The sequence below is a fragment of the Hypomesus nipponensis genome, chromosome 14 (assembly GCF_054491055.1).
Source record: "Hypomesus nipponensis isolate SF chromosome 14, ASM5449105v1, whole genome shotgun sequence".
Taxonomy (NCBI): Eukaryota; Metazoa; Chordata; class Actinopteri; order Osmeriformes; family Osmeridae; genus Hypomesus; species Hypomesus nipponensis.
Genome location: NC_140374.1, coordinates 14,110,686 through 14,129,449, shown reverse-complemented (window position 1 = coordinate 14,129,449; position 18,764 = coordinate 14,110,686). Strand labels below are relative to the sequence as shown.

Here is an 18,764-nt window from a genome sequence, read left to right as displayed (position 1 = left end):
CATACGGTGCACTCTGTACACCTTATGAAACCATAGAAGACACGAGTGAATCACCAGGTCTTCAGCGCACTAGCTAAGGCGGTGAATCTGAAAGGGGGTCAGATATGAGCTGGAATCAGAGGACGTAAGATCGAACACCGGAGAAGAAAAGTACGGCAGGAAGGGATATTGACGAGCAAAGCAATGACACCTGTGACATTCAAACTGCAGACACTCAGCAGATTCAAATTGACCAGGCAGTTAGAACAGAGGCCACAGACAATCTGTGCCTAACCTTGTTTCATGAAACCATAACCTTGTTTCTTCTGTGTGGCAACTTGCCATTGGAAACACCCGAAGACAGATCCACACCATGGAAGTCAATTCTTTTGGGGGTTTTTGTTTGTTTTTTCACTTCAACACTAAAGCCTGGATCACTCTCCAGTCTAACCACAAAACTCAAGAAGGACTGACTGTACCTTCTACAGATCTTGTTCTTAAGGCACTTTCCCCCTCCTGAGTCCACCGCCATTGACAAAGCAGTTGAAATAACATCATGGCATTACACGAAAACCCAGTCTTCAACAGCAACTGAATAGAAATCTCCCATACGGTAATCCCCCGTAGGGGAACCCAGCGATACACACCAATTTCCCTTTACCCTCTTGGTGTGTCTAAACTTCACAAAGGGAGATTTTCTGTTTTTAAAGTCAGTCGTATCGCATACTGGGACCGAAAAAGAAAAGACCTGTTATGGCACTAGTCAAAGCCTAAGAGAAAGGTAGTTATTTGCGGCAGTTGGCGTTCTGTCAGCATTTAGATTATGTGGAGGGAACCAAAGAAGAAGATCTCTAATGGGTATCCCATGGTAACCGGGAAGAATGAAAGTGGGTTCTCTATGGGCTGATCCATCTCTGCTTCTTGCTCATTACCTCCAGTTCATTTGGCATTCTTCATCCCTTCGTCTTCTTTGCACCGCAATAATAAAATGAGTTGTTGTTTTTTAACACATAAAAATTGGCACTGCTCGATAGGAGGATGTTAGCAGTCAAAAAATGTGGAGACAAAAAATAACCAACAAACGCCCAATTTGAGACCACCTGCGGAGCAATGCGTGAACTCAAAATACAAAATTCATTCTTATTTACTTTTTATACCAAAATGTTTTTGGGGAACTTGTAAGTTTTCTTTTGTGTGTAGGTTTTGTATAACTAAATTCTAGTTGCTCACTCACAAGTACCAACACACTGTCTACAGGTATAACTGCAAGTGTTTTAACTAGTATCATTCATTATGGTTCTAGTTTCAAACTTCCCTTGTACATTTTAAAGCTTCTTGTAAAGATGTTCAGGCTGGAAAACTCAACTGAACAAGACACTGAGCAGCTTCATTATTTGCACCTGCTTGCCTAATTTAAACTAATGTTGACACAGTAGCCATTTTTAAATACTTGGGCAAAACTGGAGAAAAAAAGTAGAAGCTTATCCCACTCCCCCTCGCACCAACAACCGCTTCTCTAATACAAGTTACAGGTCTCAGGTGCACACTCATCAACGAGTAACATAGAACCACAGCACTTCTTTAAACCATCCAGTCACCATGGCAACATAACTGAAAGGGATAGCCCGTGGTTGTACACTGTAGGTATGTAAAATGTTGTTTGAATAGAATGCCAAGCAGGTAATCCTTTGTCATGGTCTGTGGTCTGTAGGTTTAGCCTACTTTAGTAATCAATAAGCTATTTTGATGAAAGTCATTCTGAGAAGTGACCAGATACCTAGGGCCTCATTTATTAATAATGGCGCAGTTTACGCTGCGTCTATTTTTGCGAGTTTGGTAATAGCGCCCGCTATGCCTTCTCATTGTGCGTAGTATTTTTCAAACCTGCATACTCCGCCCCCTCAAGCGTAATTTAAGCACCTCTAGAAGAACAATGGGCTCGCATATTTTGTGACGTGCATGAAGTAATAGCAAACCTGAACATATTACAGGGCAGAACACTTTTATCCAAAGCGACTTCCAAGAGAGAGCCTCAGAAATGCGACTTCCAAGAGAGAGCTTTACAAAAGTGCATAGGTCAATGATAATAAACAACGCGATAGCGCCAAAAACATTGCGGGTATCCAAAACATGAAGCATACAAACATGAAGAACATCCACACCCTTGTAAAAAAATTGGCCTATGTCTTCGCCTTGCTCGGATCCCTGCTGCCATTGAATATGGTACGTACATGTGTACACACAGGAAAATGCGCTCCTGGTTAAGACCAGGCGGAGAATTTCCCCCAAAGAATAGAGGCACACTTTTACTGGCAGCGGAATATATAATTAGGCGCACTTTATGTACATCCTCCCACCTTTTTCTCCATGACCCTCCCACCAACGCATATTGAAAGCGCAACTTGCCTGTTCTCGTTCATGTGGCAGGCAATCTGCAATTTTACACAAGTGCGCCCTGTTTGTCAATAGCTCGCATCGTTAAGTCAGTCTTTGCGGACAATTAACGCCTGGAAACAGGCGCAAACGGCTTGATAAAAATGAGGCAGAGAAAGAGAGAGAGAGAGAGAGAGAGAGCATATATTCCTTAAGTGGTATTTGTATTTGATGCTTGAACACAGAATGAGTTAGTCCGAAGGTACAACCTCATTGGAAAAAGTGTTGTGGAGAGCAAGTGTATATTCATGTACTTTATTTTCCAATGCCTCATGTTTGAAAACCCAGATGCAAATCCACTGAGTACTGGGTTCTATACTGTAATCTCTCAGTTTCATGTTCTGCAAAGGACCTTCCTGCTCTCCGCACCCTGACCATCCAAAGCTCATTTCCTTTGACTACACCTATCTTGTGGTGGATATAGCTTTGTGGTTAGAGCATTTCACTGTAGGTTGCAGGTTCAAATATCACCTGGACAGTTATTCACTATGGATAAAAGCTAAATACATAAATCCATGACCTGTCTGTACTCACTATCTGACCACAGCCGTTTCCACCCCCATGTCAGTGACCTGATCAGGCGCCGACGAGCCAACATTCCAATATATCAACACCACAAAGATTAATACTCACGTCAAGCCATCCCTCTGCCACAAACTTTTATGTCACGGTTGTCTACCAATGACTAGCATATTATTATTGTGTTTGGTTCACTCAACATCTACTTCAACGACATTTATGAAGAAACATGTCTGTTCTGGAGAAGCACAGGTAGTCATGGTGATTCAAGGTAAGAGATGATTCAAAATGGATGGCCGCTGACAATACTGCAGTGAAATTTAATAAGAGAAAAATGTTTAAATCCTAATGTTGCCCTTCCTCTGAGAGCTTGTGCTGTCTTGTATTGTTGACACACAAAACATTAAAATTCTAAATAAACTAATAACACACTTATAGAAAAATAGATGTATCCGTTATATAGGAATCATTGTAAATTGTACAGTAATTGCCACAGTAATTGCTTTGTGAAATACAAGTTTCTGTGTTTGCCTCTTTGAAGCAGGCATGTGTTTGAGGAGTCTTTGATGTCCTGGCAAATAACAGTAAAACTAACAGAAACACTGATATTTGTAGGAACACAATAAGAACACATAAACCAAATAGAAACCCTATTTATCAATGTGCAAATGGACATCTTATGGATGGCCAAGCCCTCTCATTATCAAATATGATTAAATTATGCCAAGAGATGAGAGAATGCGTTCTGTGGCTGTATTGCTTTTGGGTTGTTCCATGTCCTGAATCACAATATTTTCCAATTGCATTTCAGAATGGGTTCAATTGCAACTGGCATGCAATTTATTCAAGGATGAAGGAATAAGAGAAAGTGACATTTGATGATATGGGGTATTCATTAACTGACTATTTTTTTTTAATTCCCTGTAAATTGAAAATAAGAATAACAATCATGCAAGAATCGAGTAGCATGGGCATGGCTCAAATAAAGGTCCCCTCATTTCACTTTCAAGTCGAGACAAGGAAATAATGATTAGATTTAAATAGCTTTTGACACTGTGTGTTACCCATCATCACTGTTCCGCTTACGATAGTTAAAATCTCTATTATTGCAGAATGTCATATAAAAGTAGGACTCTCTCTCAGTGTGTTAAAGAATGTGTGAAAGTGTAAAAGCGGTTTTGAAAGTAAGAATTTATTCACCAAACATTGATCCTGCAGCAGGACCCAAACATTCAGATGCTATTTAGTAAACTTGTATCTTATACCCAAACTTGTGTAGCTCTATAGACAGTCTTAAAACAAACTAATGTAGGGAACACAAAGTCTACATACCAACAAATGTCATCACGTGGTGTTCTGAAATACCCTGCAGCTTAACATTGTCTGGTGGTTGTTTTCCTGTCTCACACAGTCCAGTAGGCAGATCAGATATAACTTTGATTACAAGTGGCCAGCACATAATTAGAGTACTCTGCGGTTAAGGGGCAAATCAGTTGAACCTGTGTCTATGCCAATAAAATATAACTGCACGGCAGGAGAAAATATTATATAATTAGCGTTTCATTTTGTTATAAGAGTTTCAAACTAAAGGGTGGATGTCATCTGTATTTGTATTATTACCATTTTCTTTTGAGTTACTGGTAATTTTGAACAATTCAAAGGGCAAACAATGTATACCTTATTGATATCAAAAGACACATTTGTCACATCTTTTAAAATGTCTTGAAATACAGTATATGAGCAAGCAGAGGGAAGAAAAGAAAACATAAATTGTGTTTTTTTTCCTCCTCTCAATGTAGGATTACAATGCAGCCATGTACCATTAATCATTCATTTTTAAGGGTTTAGTCAGGTTGTAATGACAGGTCCGAGTTTAAATCTCAGTTCTAAGTTTCAATAATCACAAACGCCTTTTAGTCTGGGATTAGTCTTTGTCTAGGATCAGTAAAGCATCCTCTTACGCACAGAGTACACAGTCTCCTGTAACACACATAGCTTACCTAAATACCCCTTAAGATACCATTTTAATACTCAATGCTCCATTAAGCCAAGCATATATTCATGGAAATTATAGACATACTGCATCTGAATAAAAATCCATGACGAGGGGATAGAAAATCAACAGCATGAAAACACAAACAGAAATTAACTGAGCAACAGCAAAAAAGGCTGCAGCTGCATAATTGGATTGGAATAAATTCATCCACAAAGGACTGCCAAGATAGCAACTTGTGTTTCAGCAACCAAGAGAGCGGTGCCGCTTAAATTGTCAATTTTTAGCAAGATCATTTTCCTACGCCATTGTGAAGCGTCATTTCAGATCTCCACAAAAGCTCTGATACAGTACAGTCCTTGACTCCTGGCTTTTGGTTGCCAGAGTTGTTAGAGTGGGACAAAAGGTTTTTTTTGAGTGCTGTAAAGACAGGCCGGTTGCAATGCAACAAGATGAAGTGCCTTGTCAAAGCTTGAGTAAAGTGTTATCATTATGTCACTTCAGCACTGAGAGATCATACAGTTTAAAACCGGAATGCTCCCTGCAGTATGGAGATGACATGTTCTATCACATTTGAATGGATTATGTTACACTCCTTACCTCCAATATTGGCTTCTCCATGACCTCATGCAAATGCCCCTGAAGTTCAATACTGTGGTTCTATTCAAGGAATAACAAATACACATATGCATACAGCATATAGTTTTTGTTTTGTTGACCATCATACCTTTGAAACACTGTAAAGGACCTATTACTCACTCTGCCAAACATCGGAAACACAACTCACCAAAGTTTGCATGCACACGCAATTTTGTACCCCAATTTTGTCGTCTGATGAGGCCAGCATGGAACATTGACAAAGACCATATCAGTCTTGATTTACAGTGTAAACCAAAAAACCCTGCAACCACATACACTGTAGAACAGTTATGCATGGGTGACTAATTTTGCAACCCTCCCCAATGTCACAGAGGGCTGCATAACCATGTCAACGTATCTGTCCAGTAAAGCCCACACACATGTGGGGTAGTATTGGGATATGATGTACAAACAGAACATTTCCTCTTGTTGGGATTAAGTGACCCCAATTATATATTTTGTACAGTGTTGTATGCTAATCATGCTTAGCTCTTTGGAGGTGCATAACACCAAGCCTGTGGATATGCCTTGTTGGTATACACCAAAGAGAGCCAAGGAAAAATATAATATTGTCCTTATTTTATGGGAGTTGTGTGATACACAAAGGCCTCAAAGGTCCAAAATAACCCTGTTTTAGATTCCATTTTAGATTCAAGGCGGTATTTAATTCTGCTCTTCATTTGACTTTTCGAATTGAGGAAGGGCACAGAGATGTCAACATAGTAGGATCGAAGGAGTGAGCATTTCAGCTCCACAAGGCTCTCATTCAAACAATTCAAGTTGAGTAACTGGGTACAGGTGATAAATTGCAGTGTATGTGTTTGTGTGTTTTCACTAGACATGTCACCAGAGCACAAGTAAAATATAAAATGGCCCACATAGTAACATGCAGCTTTGGTCAAATGGGGAACCTGACACATGTGCTTTATGAAACACATCCCCCAACACACAGCTCCAATGCATCCACCTCCATCAACGACATTGCTAAAGCTTCTAAAATAAAGAACATGCCCCTAATCTTGAGACACAAGTTACAGACTCCAACTTAATCTCTGCCAAATGTAAGGCAGGCATGGTGGAGCAATTATCCCTCAACAATGGGTCATTCTGGGCTGCGTTTGGTTCCAAGATGCTTTCGAAACTTGGAGTGTAGGGGATTAGACTATGACAGGAGTCTTAAATACCCACAAAAAGCCCTACAGGCCAGAAAAAAATCGACACAAGACTTCCTCACCCGTTCTTCCATTTTGTTGTAGGTGTCTCTCACAATGCTCAAGCTTGAATCAAGCTTGAAGTTGTCTCCATATTGTAAAGTACATCAATATGGGCTCCAAACCAAAAGCATTAGGAATCCCAACTGTGGGCACAGAAAAAATAGCATATACCTCTATTCATGGATCAAACCATCAATACAACAGAACCTTTGGATAGACTCAAGGCTTGTATTGACCTCCTATTGCCCTTCAGTAACACTCTGGTGCCATCTATTGAAGAATGTGAAACTAAATAATTAAACATTTGACTGCTTTGTCTATTCTCGTTTTCCTGACACAATTACACCCCCAACCCCCGAAAAATATCTCACTCTCTGCCTGTCTCGCTAAAATACACATACATGCGCACACGCACGCATGCACCCACGTACACACACACTCACACACACACACACACACACACACACACACACACACACACACACACACTGCTCAAAGAACCAGAACTACCATTGTCTTCTGTATAGTGATACAAAGATTATACCTGTTGAGATACACATATTTTAGGATATTTTGGGCTATCATTGTGTTAGATCACAGGCTACTGTATGGGGACAGAGGTGATATAAACCCCGAAAAGATTATTTTCATTCAAGGTTGTCTCGTCTGAATATCGAAATATTAAATACTGTTAGACGTTTTATCGATGCAACCGATAAAGACAGGAGCATGTAAAGTTATGACTCCCCAAGACATATGGTAAACACTGATTTAAGAATTACCTTCTTTTAGGACGTGGGAATGAATGAGCAGGATGACAAAAAAGCAGATTGCCGCTCCCGTTAAAGCCCACGCCAGTCGGAGGAGGTGCATCGTCGCGAGGAAAGTCCAAAAACACCCGCTGGAGCGCGTGGTCCTTAGCAGCAGTCCAATGACAAATCCATGTTTTTCCGATGGAGCAGTGTTACAGTTAATAAAAGACCAGCAAGATAGAAATTCCTTTCGTTTACTTTTCGGGCGTCAATGTAAAATATAACACCAAATAAGCACAAGCCATTAGAAATGTATTTCTTTCGATCATTTCAATGGCAGAAGACAATTAAAAACAATATAGTGTGTAGAAAGTTCAAGAATGTCGCCTCACTTGGACAGGGGAATTATTTCATGGGCACTTTAAATTCACCTGCTTGTCACCAGAAATGGGCTACATCAGAAATCTTGGAGCGCAGCAGTGACTCGGCGAGCCACACTGTTCAAGATGCCTATAAAAGACGGCTACGCCACAGGACCACTTTACTGCAATTCCGTGTAAATACATTTGTTTCGATATTTTCCGGACGAAGTATCTCACCAACTATGCACTGGCGGGCTTCCGATAGTTCCATCCTCGCTGCGCTCTCAAGTTAGAACTGTCTGCCCCTGGTATCCATTAGACTCTTTCGCAGTCACAATACGTCCGCATACATTCCCTCAATTGGCGGTTGAAAACCTGCATCAAATGGGAACTCACTGTCCCGAAGAGCAGCCTGCAAGTCAGATCAAATTCATCAACCTTTTCTCAACTTCGGAAATGACTGATGACGAGCTTGGGGAGAAAACGGAGCTGTCGTAGAGCTGTACTTTGCCTACCAATACCTCCTGGGTTTGCCCCTGTTCTTATAAAAAGCCGCAGCCTCACGAGCGACTTTCACTCAGCTTGCTGCGTGACGTCACATCATTTAAAACGTTCATCCACGGGCTATTCCACAGGCTGTCCATGGCTCGAGGGAACATTCAACACTTTATAGTCACAGTGTGAGAATGTAAACATTCGCGGAACCATGGCAATGTCAACCTTAAATATCACCGTTATTTCATTTCTTGCATCACCCTTTTGGTTATTGGTTACAGACAAAGGTTTTTGCCAGCCTTCCAAAGTGCATGGATCCATTTAAATTTCAGACTGATAAAAGAGATAGAGATAGCCCATTGTTATTCTCGAAACGAGATCAACTCCATATGCCTAATTGAGCGAATGACACATTTTGTGCTGTAGAATACACTCTGCAACTTTCAACGTTCAATCAGGAAGTTTCAAGGGACCTAGCCTGATCAGAAATCTGTATTGTTACTGTACAGCCACTCGATTCACATATTGTAAAGCCTACCGAGCATAAAGAGCTGTAAGGCAACGAAGAGCCGATCCAATCTAATTGCATTTCAATGCATCTCACAAGGAAACATGAAATATTATAAAGTACTGTATGGGGCGCATAGCCCATGCCATAATTACTTAATGTTTTATTTACTTTGTACATTTTTCAGCGTTTCTATAGAAACAGGACCAAGTACTGCACAGACCAATAGGCTTTTAGAAAGGTCGGTAATTACTTCAGAAAATGTTTTAGAATGATGTATGTTGATCCTGTTATGGCTCAGATGTGTATTTGCTGTAGCTTTGTGTGCACACCATCACTTCAAACATTGAACACATGAATCTACAGGATTTGTCCTATTAGGAAAACCAGGAATGCGTGTCATAGTCAGGGTCAATACCACAGTATGTGCTTTGCTTATGCCAAGCCCTATAAGAAATATACTTTGTTTCCAGGAGTTCCCTGTCATTTTGCAAGTGTCACCATGAACAGGGACAGATCATTCATTTGCATTCATGGGAGCTCACCTGTCATGTTTATCCACTGTCCTCCATTTATACACACACACTGAAATGTGATTATATTTGCATGCACACAGCACACAGCACACAGACACATATGGGTCTACACGTTAGTGCCTTCTCTCTCTCTCTCTCTCTCTCTCTCTCTCTCTCTCTCTCTCTCTCTCTCTCTCTCTCTCTCTCTCTCTCTCTCTCTCTCTCTCTCTCTCTTTCTCACACATACACACACGCATGCACACACTTGTCTGTAATGGATCTGATAGTGTGGTAATCACACTCCACACATGCCTCTGCAGCTTGATATGTGGTCCCAGTGGATTTGATTGACATCTTGGGACCTTGATTTGTGTCCTCTGTCTGTCTATCTCTGACAGGGCAAACCAAGTTACCTTGCAGGCTGACCTTTGTTTATCTCTAAGACGGCAGGTAGTGTCTGGAAGTCCCGAGGCGAGCTAACACATAGCCCAGAAGTTACCTAACACATATAGCAAGCTGATGGCATTCCAGTAGAACATTAGATTTGGACACCTATGGTTCGTTGGAAAAAAACAGACCAACGCTACAATATTAGTTGAACGTACTTGCTTTGAACTGGAGTTGCATTGGTTAGGAGGTAGAAAAAATACATTTGTCTCTACTTCATCCACCCACTTCAACAAATACAATTAATCCTGCAGAATTTCATCTTAAAACCATGCTGCCATATGTGACTAATATACATGTCTTTCAAAACTCTTGCAGTGTGAAAAGACACATCAACTACTTTGCCCTACATTGTCACGCACCCTTGTCAAGATATAATTACAGAAACCTCTCAAGCTATGACTACCAGAGCATGTAATGCATTGGTTCTATCATCAGAAAAACATAAAACAACAAGTTCTGACCCCAAAATAGTCACACACGGAGGCAGAGCAGGCATCTTCAGGTAGCGTTGTCATCGCAACATCCCACGTCTTCCCATGACAAATTACAAGAGGACATTGCACAGTGCCAACTCCCCCCTTCACTTGTCTGATCGCCTCGCCATGCTGCTGTCAAGGTCGTTAACGTCACGGTGCCATCCCGGTGCAGCAGCACCGAGCGCAAGTCTTAACATATTCAGCCTCGTCCTCCCCGCCATATCTTATCATCATACACGCTTCATGTATTCATTGCCATAGGACGCCAAGGGCACTAATGGGTGGTCTGTGACGTGGGGGAACACTCAAATGTCACAGAGATGTCATCTACTCCAACTCTGGCTGGGTGTGTGGGTTGATGTATTTGATGAAGAGCTTTGCGGCGTGCCAAGCATACCACGTAGGGCATAGCTAGCACTCTGGCCAGTGGACGTATGATTATTAAAAAGCGCTGCTGAGCCAAGGGAGGTCACCGCCTTGCTTTGAAACCACGTTGGAATCGCCGTGAAAGACAGAGGGAGTCATGCTTATGTATGGAGGCATTTTTCGTTATTTTCTACCTCAAACAAAGGCATAAATAGGACGCTACTGTTGCAGGCATTCAACCTATAATTTATTTATGAGAAGAGAAGTAAAAGTCCCAAAAAGAGAACAAACAGTGATGTGTAAATTGTGCTTTTGACAGGTGCTGAAGACTCATATGTAATACACAGGTGCATTCACATACACTCTCACGCTCAAACACACGCCAAACACTACCACACACACATACACACTAACACAAACACAGACAGTCTGAGAGGCATCTGTGACAGCCTTGTAAATCACCAAATTCAGAAATAGTAGGCTATGTTCGAATTAAGTCTGGCAATTCTACCCGTATGCGAGAAGCACCCACACCAACGTCACAAAATGATCAATCTGCATTGAAACCAAACTGTACATCACAAGTTCGCCTTCATTCATCTTCTCTGCCATTAACAGACACGCACACCCAGACTATCACTCACAGCAGCACCTCACTTGCAGTCACAGTCGGCCTGTGACACCACATACGTTTTCTCCATCAGCTTGCATTACAGACCCAGAGAAAGAGGAGGACCAGAAAGGCTGTGACACGCCTGCAGGGAGTAAACAGGGGTAGGCATGGCAAGGAGGGGAACCATTGAAACGTGACTCAGCCTTGTTTCTCTCCAGTACAGCAGGTGTGCTCTCTCAGTCTGCTCCGAGACCTCCTGGTGGTAACCACATGCCAATTAAACGCCATTAGTCAGAGGGAATCTCACACCGCCACTAAATTAATTGCAGAGAGCCTGGGGATACAAAGGAGGAGAAAGAAAAACGAAAGAAAAGAAAGACGCACTCTAATCTTCGGTGTTGTATTAGCTGCCTTAGGCTGCTGCAAAAATTCCCCATTGGTGGGTTAGTGGAATGATTTCAGCGAAAGGGTGCCATGTGGCTCATTTCAGCAAATCCAGTTTTACGCCAGACGGTCCTTTACTAATTTATTGTGCGCAAATATGCTCACATATTTACATACATTTCATGGTGATTGAAGTGTATGGGGGATTTTTCTTTACTCATATTGAGTTCGAGACGCAGGACGAATCCCTCTGCGGTATGCCAGTCATGTGGTAACCATGGATATTTCCTGGCATATTGGAATGTGCGGGCTCCTTCAAATGTCACAAGTTTTCATCTTGTGATATATTTTCTGCCTTGCACATTCATATGTACCCTGACTCATTTTCAACTACCAAATGCATTTCAATATGCTTGCATGCAAATTACTTCGGCACTTTTCTAAAGCAGAGCTATGTAGAATATTGGACCTATTATTGGAGATATGTCCTCTGCTTTACTATATATTGACACTTATTGTGGTGGTCTGCATGGGAAAGGGAGACAAACCTGTCAGAAGATTGAAACCTTGAGCAGCAGGAGAAGAAATGTCATATCATATAATTTTATTATCACCCACTTCAACTGTTTGATACCCGACAGCAGTCGGACATGGCATACACAGTGATCACAACCATATCTGACGAAATGGCGTTGAAACGTTCAGCACTGGACAGTTTCATTTCCTCTATGACTTTGAGACGACAGATGACGATTAAGAAAGCGAGGTTTGATATCTCTCCACCCTCACCCCCCCCCTTTGCTCACATGAAATAAGAAGCCATTGACAGACAGCGGGGCAGAAAGGTAATCGATGATGAGAGAAAAAAACACAGCAATAATCACTCCCGCAAGGCTGGCGACTCCAGGGCTGATGGAAAAGATCCCAATCAAAGGTTGGCTGGAGGGACTTTGATGGAGTTTCCGTGACAGATCCGGAAGTGTTGAGGGATTTCGATAAGAGTCAGGGGGGCTCCCTTAACTCCCTGTCCACAAAAAGCCAGCAGATCAATCTCCTCCCTGGACTAATTTGGGGGAAGTAGCAGTAGGTCGGAGGATAAAATGACTGCCAGTCAAGTCTGTGGAGCAGATGAAGAGTTTGAGGATTTTCAGATGGGACAAATTTACAGACCCAGAGTTTTATGCAGTTTATCATAAACATAAATCAACGTGGAACTGTACAACATATTGGCTGCTAAGCAATGTTGTCCTCTTTCTCCTCATGGCCATTTGTTCAAAAACAAGACATCATGGTCAAGTCTATAATCATGCAGGAAAGAGAGTGGAGACAGGTTCTGCATGCGGTGGCAGCAAAACAAAGACAAAGGGACTCTTGCAATGTGTGCTCTTCCATTACACACACCTCATTTGAGTGTACACAACTGAGCATGGTGAACTCGTGTGTGTTTGCTGTGTTGCCGTTCTCGCTTCCCAGCTGTTTCCCGCGATCCGTCACGCAGCAGACGATACGGCCCTGTTTTTATCATTGCCTGGCCAAACACACCTTGGGTGGCTCCAGCCAATCACTATCAACACAGGGCCAGGTGAATCGGGAACAGAGGATCAGAGTCACAGGAAGCTGATTGGGTCATCTTTCGGGGTCTCCGTGGAGATAGAGGTCTGCCCGCTGGCGAGAAACTGTGAGGGACGAAGAGGTAGCCATGCAGCCATGGCAACAAAGTGACCACGCTCAGTCCTCCTAGCAGGGTGAAGGGAGGGGCGTTCTGCTAGCTTCGAGGCTGCTTCGCTGCCCTGTATTCCTTCTTTCAAGTTTTAGATGGTCCCTGGGGTGCTTGACAATTGTTCTGACCTCACATTTTACAGTGACAGATGAACTTGAACGTTTAGCTTGTTTTTGCACTTCATTCTGTAGGAATGCAGTCGGAAAATGTTGATTTTCCTGAATGCATTGGATTTTGCTACAACATTTTATGTTTTGTATGTGATCCATTAAGAAATACACACTAAGGTGATTCTGAGTTTTTTCCAAGGCACAGAATGCCAACATAACAAAACCAACATAAAATCAATTGCTAGTTATGATTTTGTTTTGCCATTCGTAAAATCATAATTTTACAATGCATTTGACACATTCAACCTAGCACATCAGTTAACGAACAGCATTCATACAGAGAATCATATCTCTTGTAGTGCAATTGGGGAAATAATCCATGCTTTTCAGCCTTTTTACTGTATTGGCTCAACAAGACCTATTATGAGGATGAAAACGCACTAAACTGACACCTATCCATCGACTGAAAGGATGTTATTAGTGTCAACAGCCAAGGCCTATTCAATTCAATCCAGCTGACAACGTGGGTCTGAAAGTGCTTTTCTTATTATCCAGGGTTTTCCCAGATTAAACTCATCCAAGTACAACCATTAAGATACTGCTTGTTGTTGGGGTAACACCAGTAGATCAGTGGTTGCCATAGGTGCAACTGACAGGGACGAAAATGAAACTCGGACAAAAAGGGGCAATGAAAATGTGAACAACAGTGGATTTTAATATATTGACAAAGGCACTGACCCTTTTGACCAGACGCTGACATGGGAAAGCCGTTCATTGTTTACAGTTTATTTGGATCCTCATCATTTGCTGCCATGGCAACCACTAGTGTTCTTGAGGTCCACCGAACCAAACACACGTCCGTTTACATGAAACCGTCTCATGTAGATACAAAAAACAAATTTAAAACACAATGGGAAACGTGTGTAAATGACATGAATTTGTTAAAGGGACAATGGTTCAAACCACACACATTTTTACTGTGGGTGTGTGCTAGACTAAACTATACTATAGGTACATGTATTTGTAATCCACACCCAATATCATGTCTTCCATTCTCCATAGCCCAGAGAAGGAATAAAGTGGAACTGCAAAACAGTCATGGTTGCCGAGCTAAAGTCAACACTTAACCATTGGTGTAAGCCTAAAAGTACAGTACTGTAGAATTATTCAAGAGAAATGGCCAGAAGTGGGCATCGATTTAACCAGAATACAAATAGACACTTTGAAAACATTGCCCATACAAGACAAAGACCCCTATACATTTACGTCCTTATTCCATTTGTTCTCTCAGAAATGACTTTGACATTTTACTCCATTTAACTTCATCTGCTGATGGTCTCAGATTGTTGACAAAGGATTAACACCTGCAGCGTAATCATCACAAATGAGTCCATCTTTAGATCTTTAAAAGACTATGCAATCATTCATAATATATATCTATACGTATGTGTGTAGAATATATATATATATGTATATATATATATATGTATATATATATATATATATATATATATATATATATATGCTGTAGATGAATGGACGGACGGACGTATTCAAAAAGATAGACAGATAGATAATGGTTTTGGTTTTTCATATTCCAGATCCTTATGAATGATGTAGCGAAAAAATGTATGAATCTATGGATCTATTGCTACCAAAGCTTTGACAGATGGTGCTTTTGTAAAAGCCTGCAGGTAAGGACAGTGTGAGCTGAAATGTGTGTCTCCTGATGTCCTTCTCCTTTTAATTGAACACATGAATGACAGGACCTAAATATGGTATTTCTGGCATGCTTTCAATTATACCTGCTGTGTGCAGAAATAATATGTTCTCAACTCTTACTTTAGTTGCCCAGATTTTCAAATATATATATATTTGATTGATTCTCTGAAAGTGTCTCTGGACCAGCTCAAAAACCACACATTAATAGGACTATAATAGCTAAATAGCTATATAACGTCAAGAAAATGTGTAAGAGCCCCTTGCATGACTTTTAACCAATTCCCATGGAGAACACTGACAGAGACCCAATCTACACACACTGTGATAAATTGCCACTATCATCATAAGACCAGTGACAACTGTCGACAACACAGTCAATCATTAAGATCCTGAACGATGCCCCTCACAGTGGAACACAATATAACATGTTGACAAAGAGTTGGGAAGACAGATGCGTTGGGACAAACTTTACACAAGATACTCTGTAGGCCTGGGATGAGATTTATTAGCTGTGTAATCACCTTGGAACCTTGGGTGAGGAATAAATATGGAACTCAAAATGCTATTCACGTGACTTGCGGCGTCTACATGAAAGGCTTGTGTATTGTATACATTCATACAAGGTTGATAATGACGTTATTATATATTACAGTCTAGAGTAATAGGTTCCATATATCAAGACTAAAGAACATGCTTCAAGTATGGTTAATATGAGAACTTAATAGACTCCACCATAAAACTATCCAGAAACAGATTGCAATGTGACAATTGTGGAATGTGCATTTAACGACTTATAAGCAAATCTGACGGCATATTAAAGTGAACAATAGGTTTTTCAGTGCAGAAAAATAGGGCTGAAGAATAGCTGACCAACAAATTAAAAAGCTATATCTTTTGAGAAATAGCAGATATAAAGTGATTGCTTGGGCCAGTAAGGGAAGAACATTTCAGAATTCCAATGAGAGTGGCCACAACTCTGGCTCCACACATAAGCTACTGTCTGGAAAGTGGATAGTAGGAGAAAAAAAAAAAATCTTAATGCACCCATAAAAGATAGGACACTTTATGAATTTTATTGCCCGAAGGTCAAATGGGAATACATTTATTCCAAATTCAGTGCAGAATTTATATCTTTTTCCGGTCATTGCCATGCAAAGCACACAAGGACATTGTGAAGGCACCACATAAAGCACCTGTCTCTGTACAGCTCAGAAGCGTGAGAGAAACAATCTTGGCCAAACCAAATTCTTCCAAGACCAGGAGTTGTGGTAGGACAGAGCAGGGTGGATGTTTACATCAAATGAAAGATCATAACAAGCCCAACTCCGTCCCCCCCCTCTACCCCCCTGGACCCAATGTGCATTTCCTGTCTACTCAAATGAAACCTGGCAACCTTACTTTGGACAGCTTTTGTGACTTGGTAATAAAGCAGGATGTCTTCACCTCTCGACAGAGCAACTAGAAGCATCTGTCTTGTGGAGGGGCGCCGCAGGCTGCGATGTTGTGCCTGAGAATGACACAACGACAGGTGCATGAGTGCGTCTATGTGTGTGTGTGCGTGTGCGTGTGACTGTCTGTCATTGTGTGTGATTCATGTCAAAGGGTGTGAGTAGTTTCGAATGCCAGAAAGCGGATTAGGTAGTGACACCAGGATTTCACTGTTCACCCGTGCCGATTTGTCCCACGGTTGAGGTCCCTTACCACAGAGTAAACTCTCCTGGGTGATTTTACCTTGGGTTATATGCTGTGGCAACAGGTGCTGTGAGCACCCACATTCACGAGTACACTTCAGGAGGTTTGTTCCAAAGTCTTTGCGGCAGGAAATGAAGTCACTCATTGCTGTCACCTTTTTGTGAACTTTAGCAGCCATTTCTAGCAGCTAAGTCACTACAAGGAGATCTACCGTGCTGCCTTAATTCCTCAGCTTTCTTCCCTCACGTTGCTGCCTACCCAAATTCAAAGATCCACAGTCCCCACGTCCTTTTTCTATTATTTATTTCATTCCTCCTCTTCCTTCCTGTAATTCCTTTTTAACTCCACCCTCGTCTCTCATCTCTCTCTCTCTCTCTCTCTCTCTCTCTCTCTCTCTCTCTCTCTCTCTCTCTCTCTCTCTCTCTCTCTCTCTCTCTCTCTCTCTCTGTTTTGTTGTGGCTGGCTGATTGATGCCCATAATGGACACCAGCGCATGCAAACACACATAATCCCTGAGGTCAGGGGAGCTCAATGGACGAGAAAAGAGCAAGATGGACTTGCACTTGATCTTGAATACAGGCTTCATGCTGCGTGTACCTTGGTATTTGATTTACCTCTTCCTCTTCAACAGGCTGGAGCCATAGGCTACAACCACAACATAAAACAATCTGGCCTTGCAAATTGGACGGGAAAGAAGATAAGCATTCCCAAATATAAATAAATGAATGGGTAAAAGGTCAGGTTCCCTGCTTGTGGTAATTTGTTTGGAGAGCATTGGGAAAAAGGCATGCAAACACAGACCAAAATACACACACTCACAGGCACACGCACACACAGCCATTTAGCTTATGTAACGGTTTTGAAAGCATTCTTTAAATTAGTTCAACCTCGAGCAGATCTGCAAACAAGCCAAAGAAGCAATTTCTTTACATTATTCAGGGGCCGCAAGACTCCACTTTGGCATGCCTGGCACATTTAACTTTAACTTGATTTAGTTTAGCAAAAGAAAAGCTCTGAACAGAAGGCCACAATGGCTGGCTGCACCAGGATGATGCATCATAGAAGGACTGGGAGAAACAAGTCTGTAATTGTGATAGCCCCATCCAGTACAAAAAAAAGCCTCAAAGATACCCCAATTTCTTGATATACAGCCTTTTGGAGGGAAGAGGCATTTGCTGTATGTTACGATTCTCATACTATCACACTGATACATTCACTGCAATATCTTCTCCACGTCTCACTGGGATACAATTTACAAGGGTTACAGTGTTGAGAAGTGCTCAAATTGTCAGAGCCTACAGGCTCAAAACGATACCATGGGTCAAACTGGAAGGGAATACAGACTTCAGATTGAATTATCTTTCAGTTGGGGAGCTTCCTCCATGAAATATTTTGCGGTGGAAACAACGTGACACAACAGTCCCAATTTATGGCGACGGCATACACACACACCCTACACGCACGCACACACCCCATTTTCTACTGTTGACATGTAGAATGGAGTTTATACGTACAATAAAAAACGCATTATGAGGATTGTAATCACAGACATCAAGCACAATTATTGGGAAAGCCAAAAATGAAATGTAGCAAACCAAAGTTATTTGCATGACGCTAACACAGTTTAGATGAGTCAGTTTAGAGCTCTGCACAGAATGTCTACAGTTTAAGGTACTTAAACTCTCGCAGATGCTAAATTTAAACACTGGGCTGGATTTTTTAAATATCTATTATTTAGGCAAAGCCTCTGAAATTGGTGAGAAAAAAGATGTCGCTCAGCGCCCTGCAACCAAACCGGGGCAGGAATAAGTGGACCGCGCTA

General features: G+C 41.6%; 1 protein-coding gene across 2 annotated transcripts in view; it reads right to left on the bottom strand.

Moving 5' to 3' along the window:
• The window catches only part of LOC146258732 (chemokine-like protein TAFA-5), a 65,238-nt gene that overhangs the window by 34,559 nt on the left and 11,915 nt on the right, over positions 1-18,764 (bottom strand). The window contains exon 1 of one of the 2 annotated variants that reach the window (XM_084672303.1): positions 7,560-8,414. The exons of the other annotated variant lie outside the window; for it this stretch is intronic. Within the exon in view, the coding sequence (XP_084528429.1) occupies positions 7,560-7,650 (91 nt within the window). The 5' untranslated portion in view covers positions 7,651-8,414. Of the gene's footprint in view, positions 1-7,559; positions 8,415-18,764 lie in introns of those variants that run through there. 2 annotated transcript variants of the gene reach the window in all.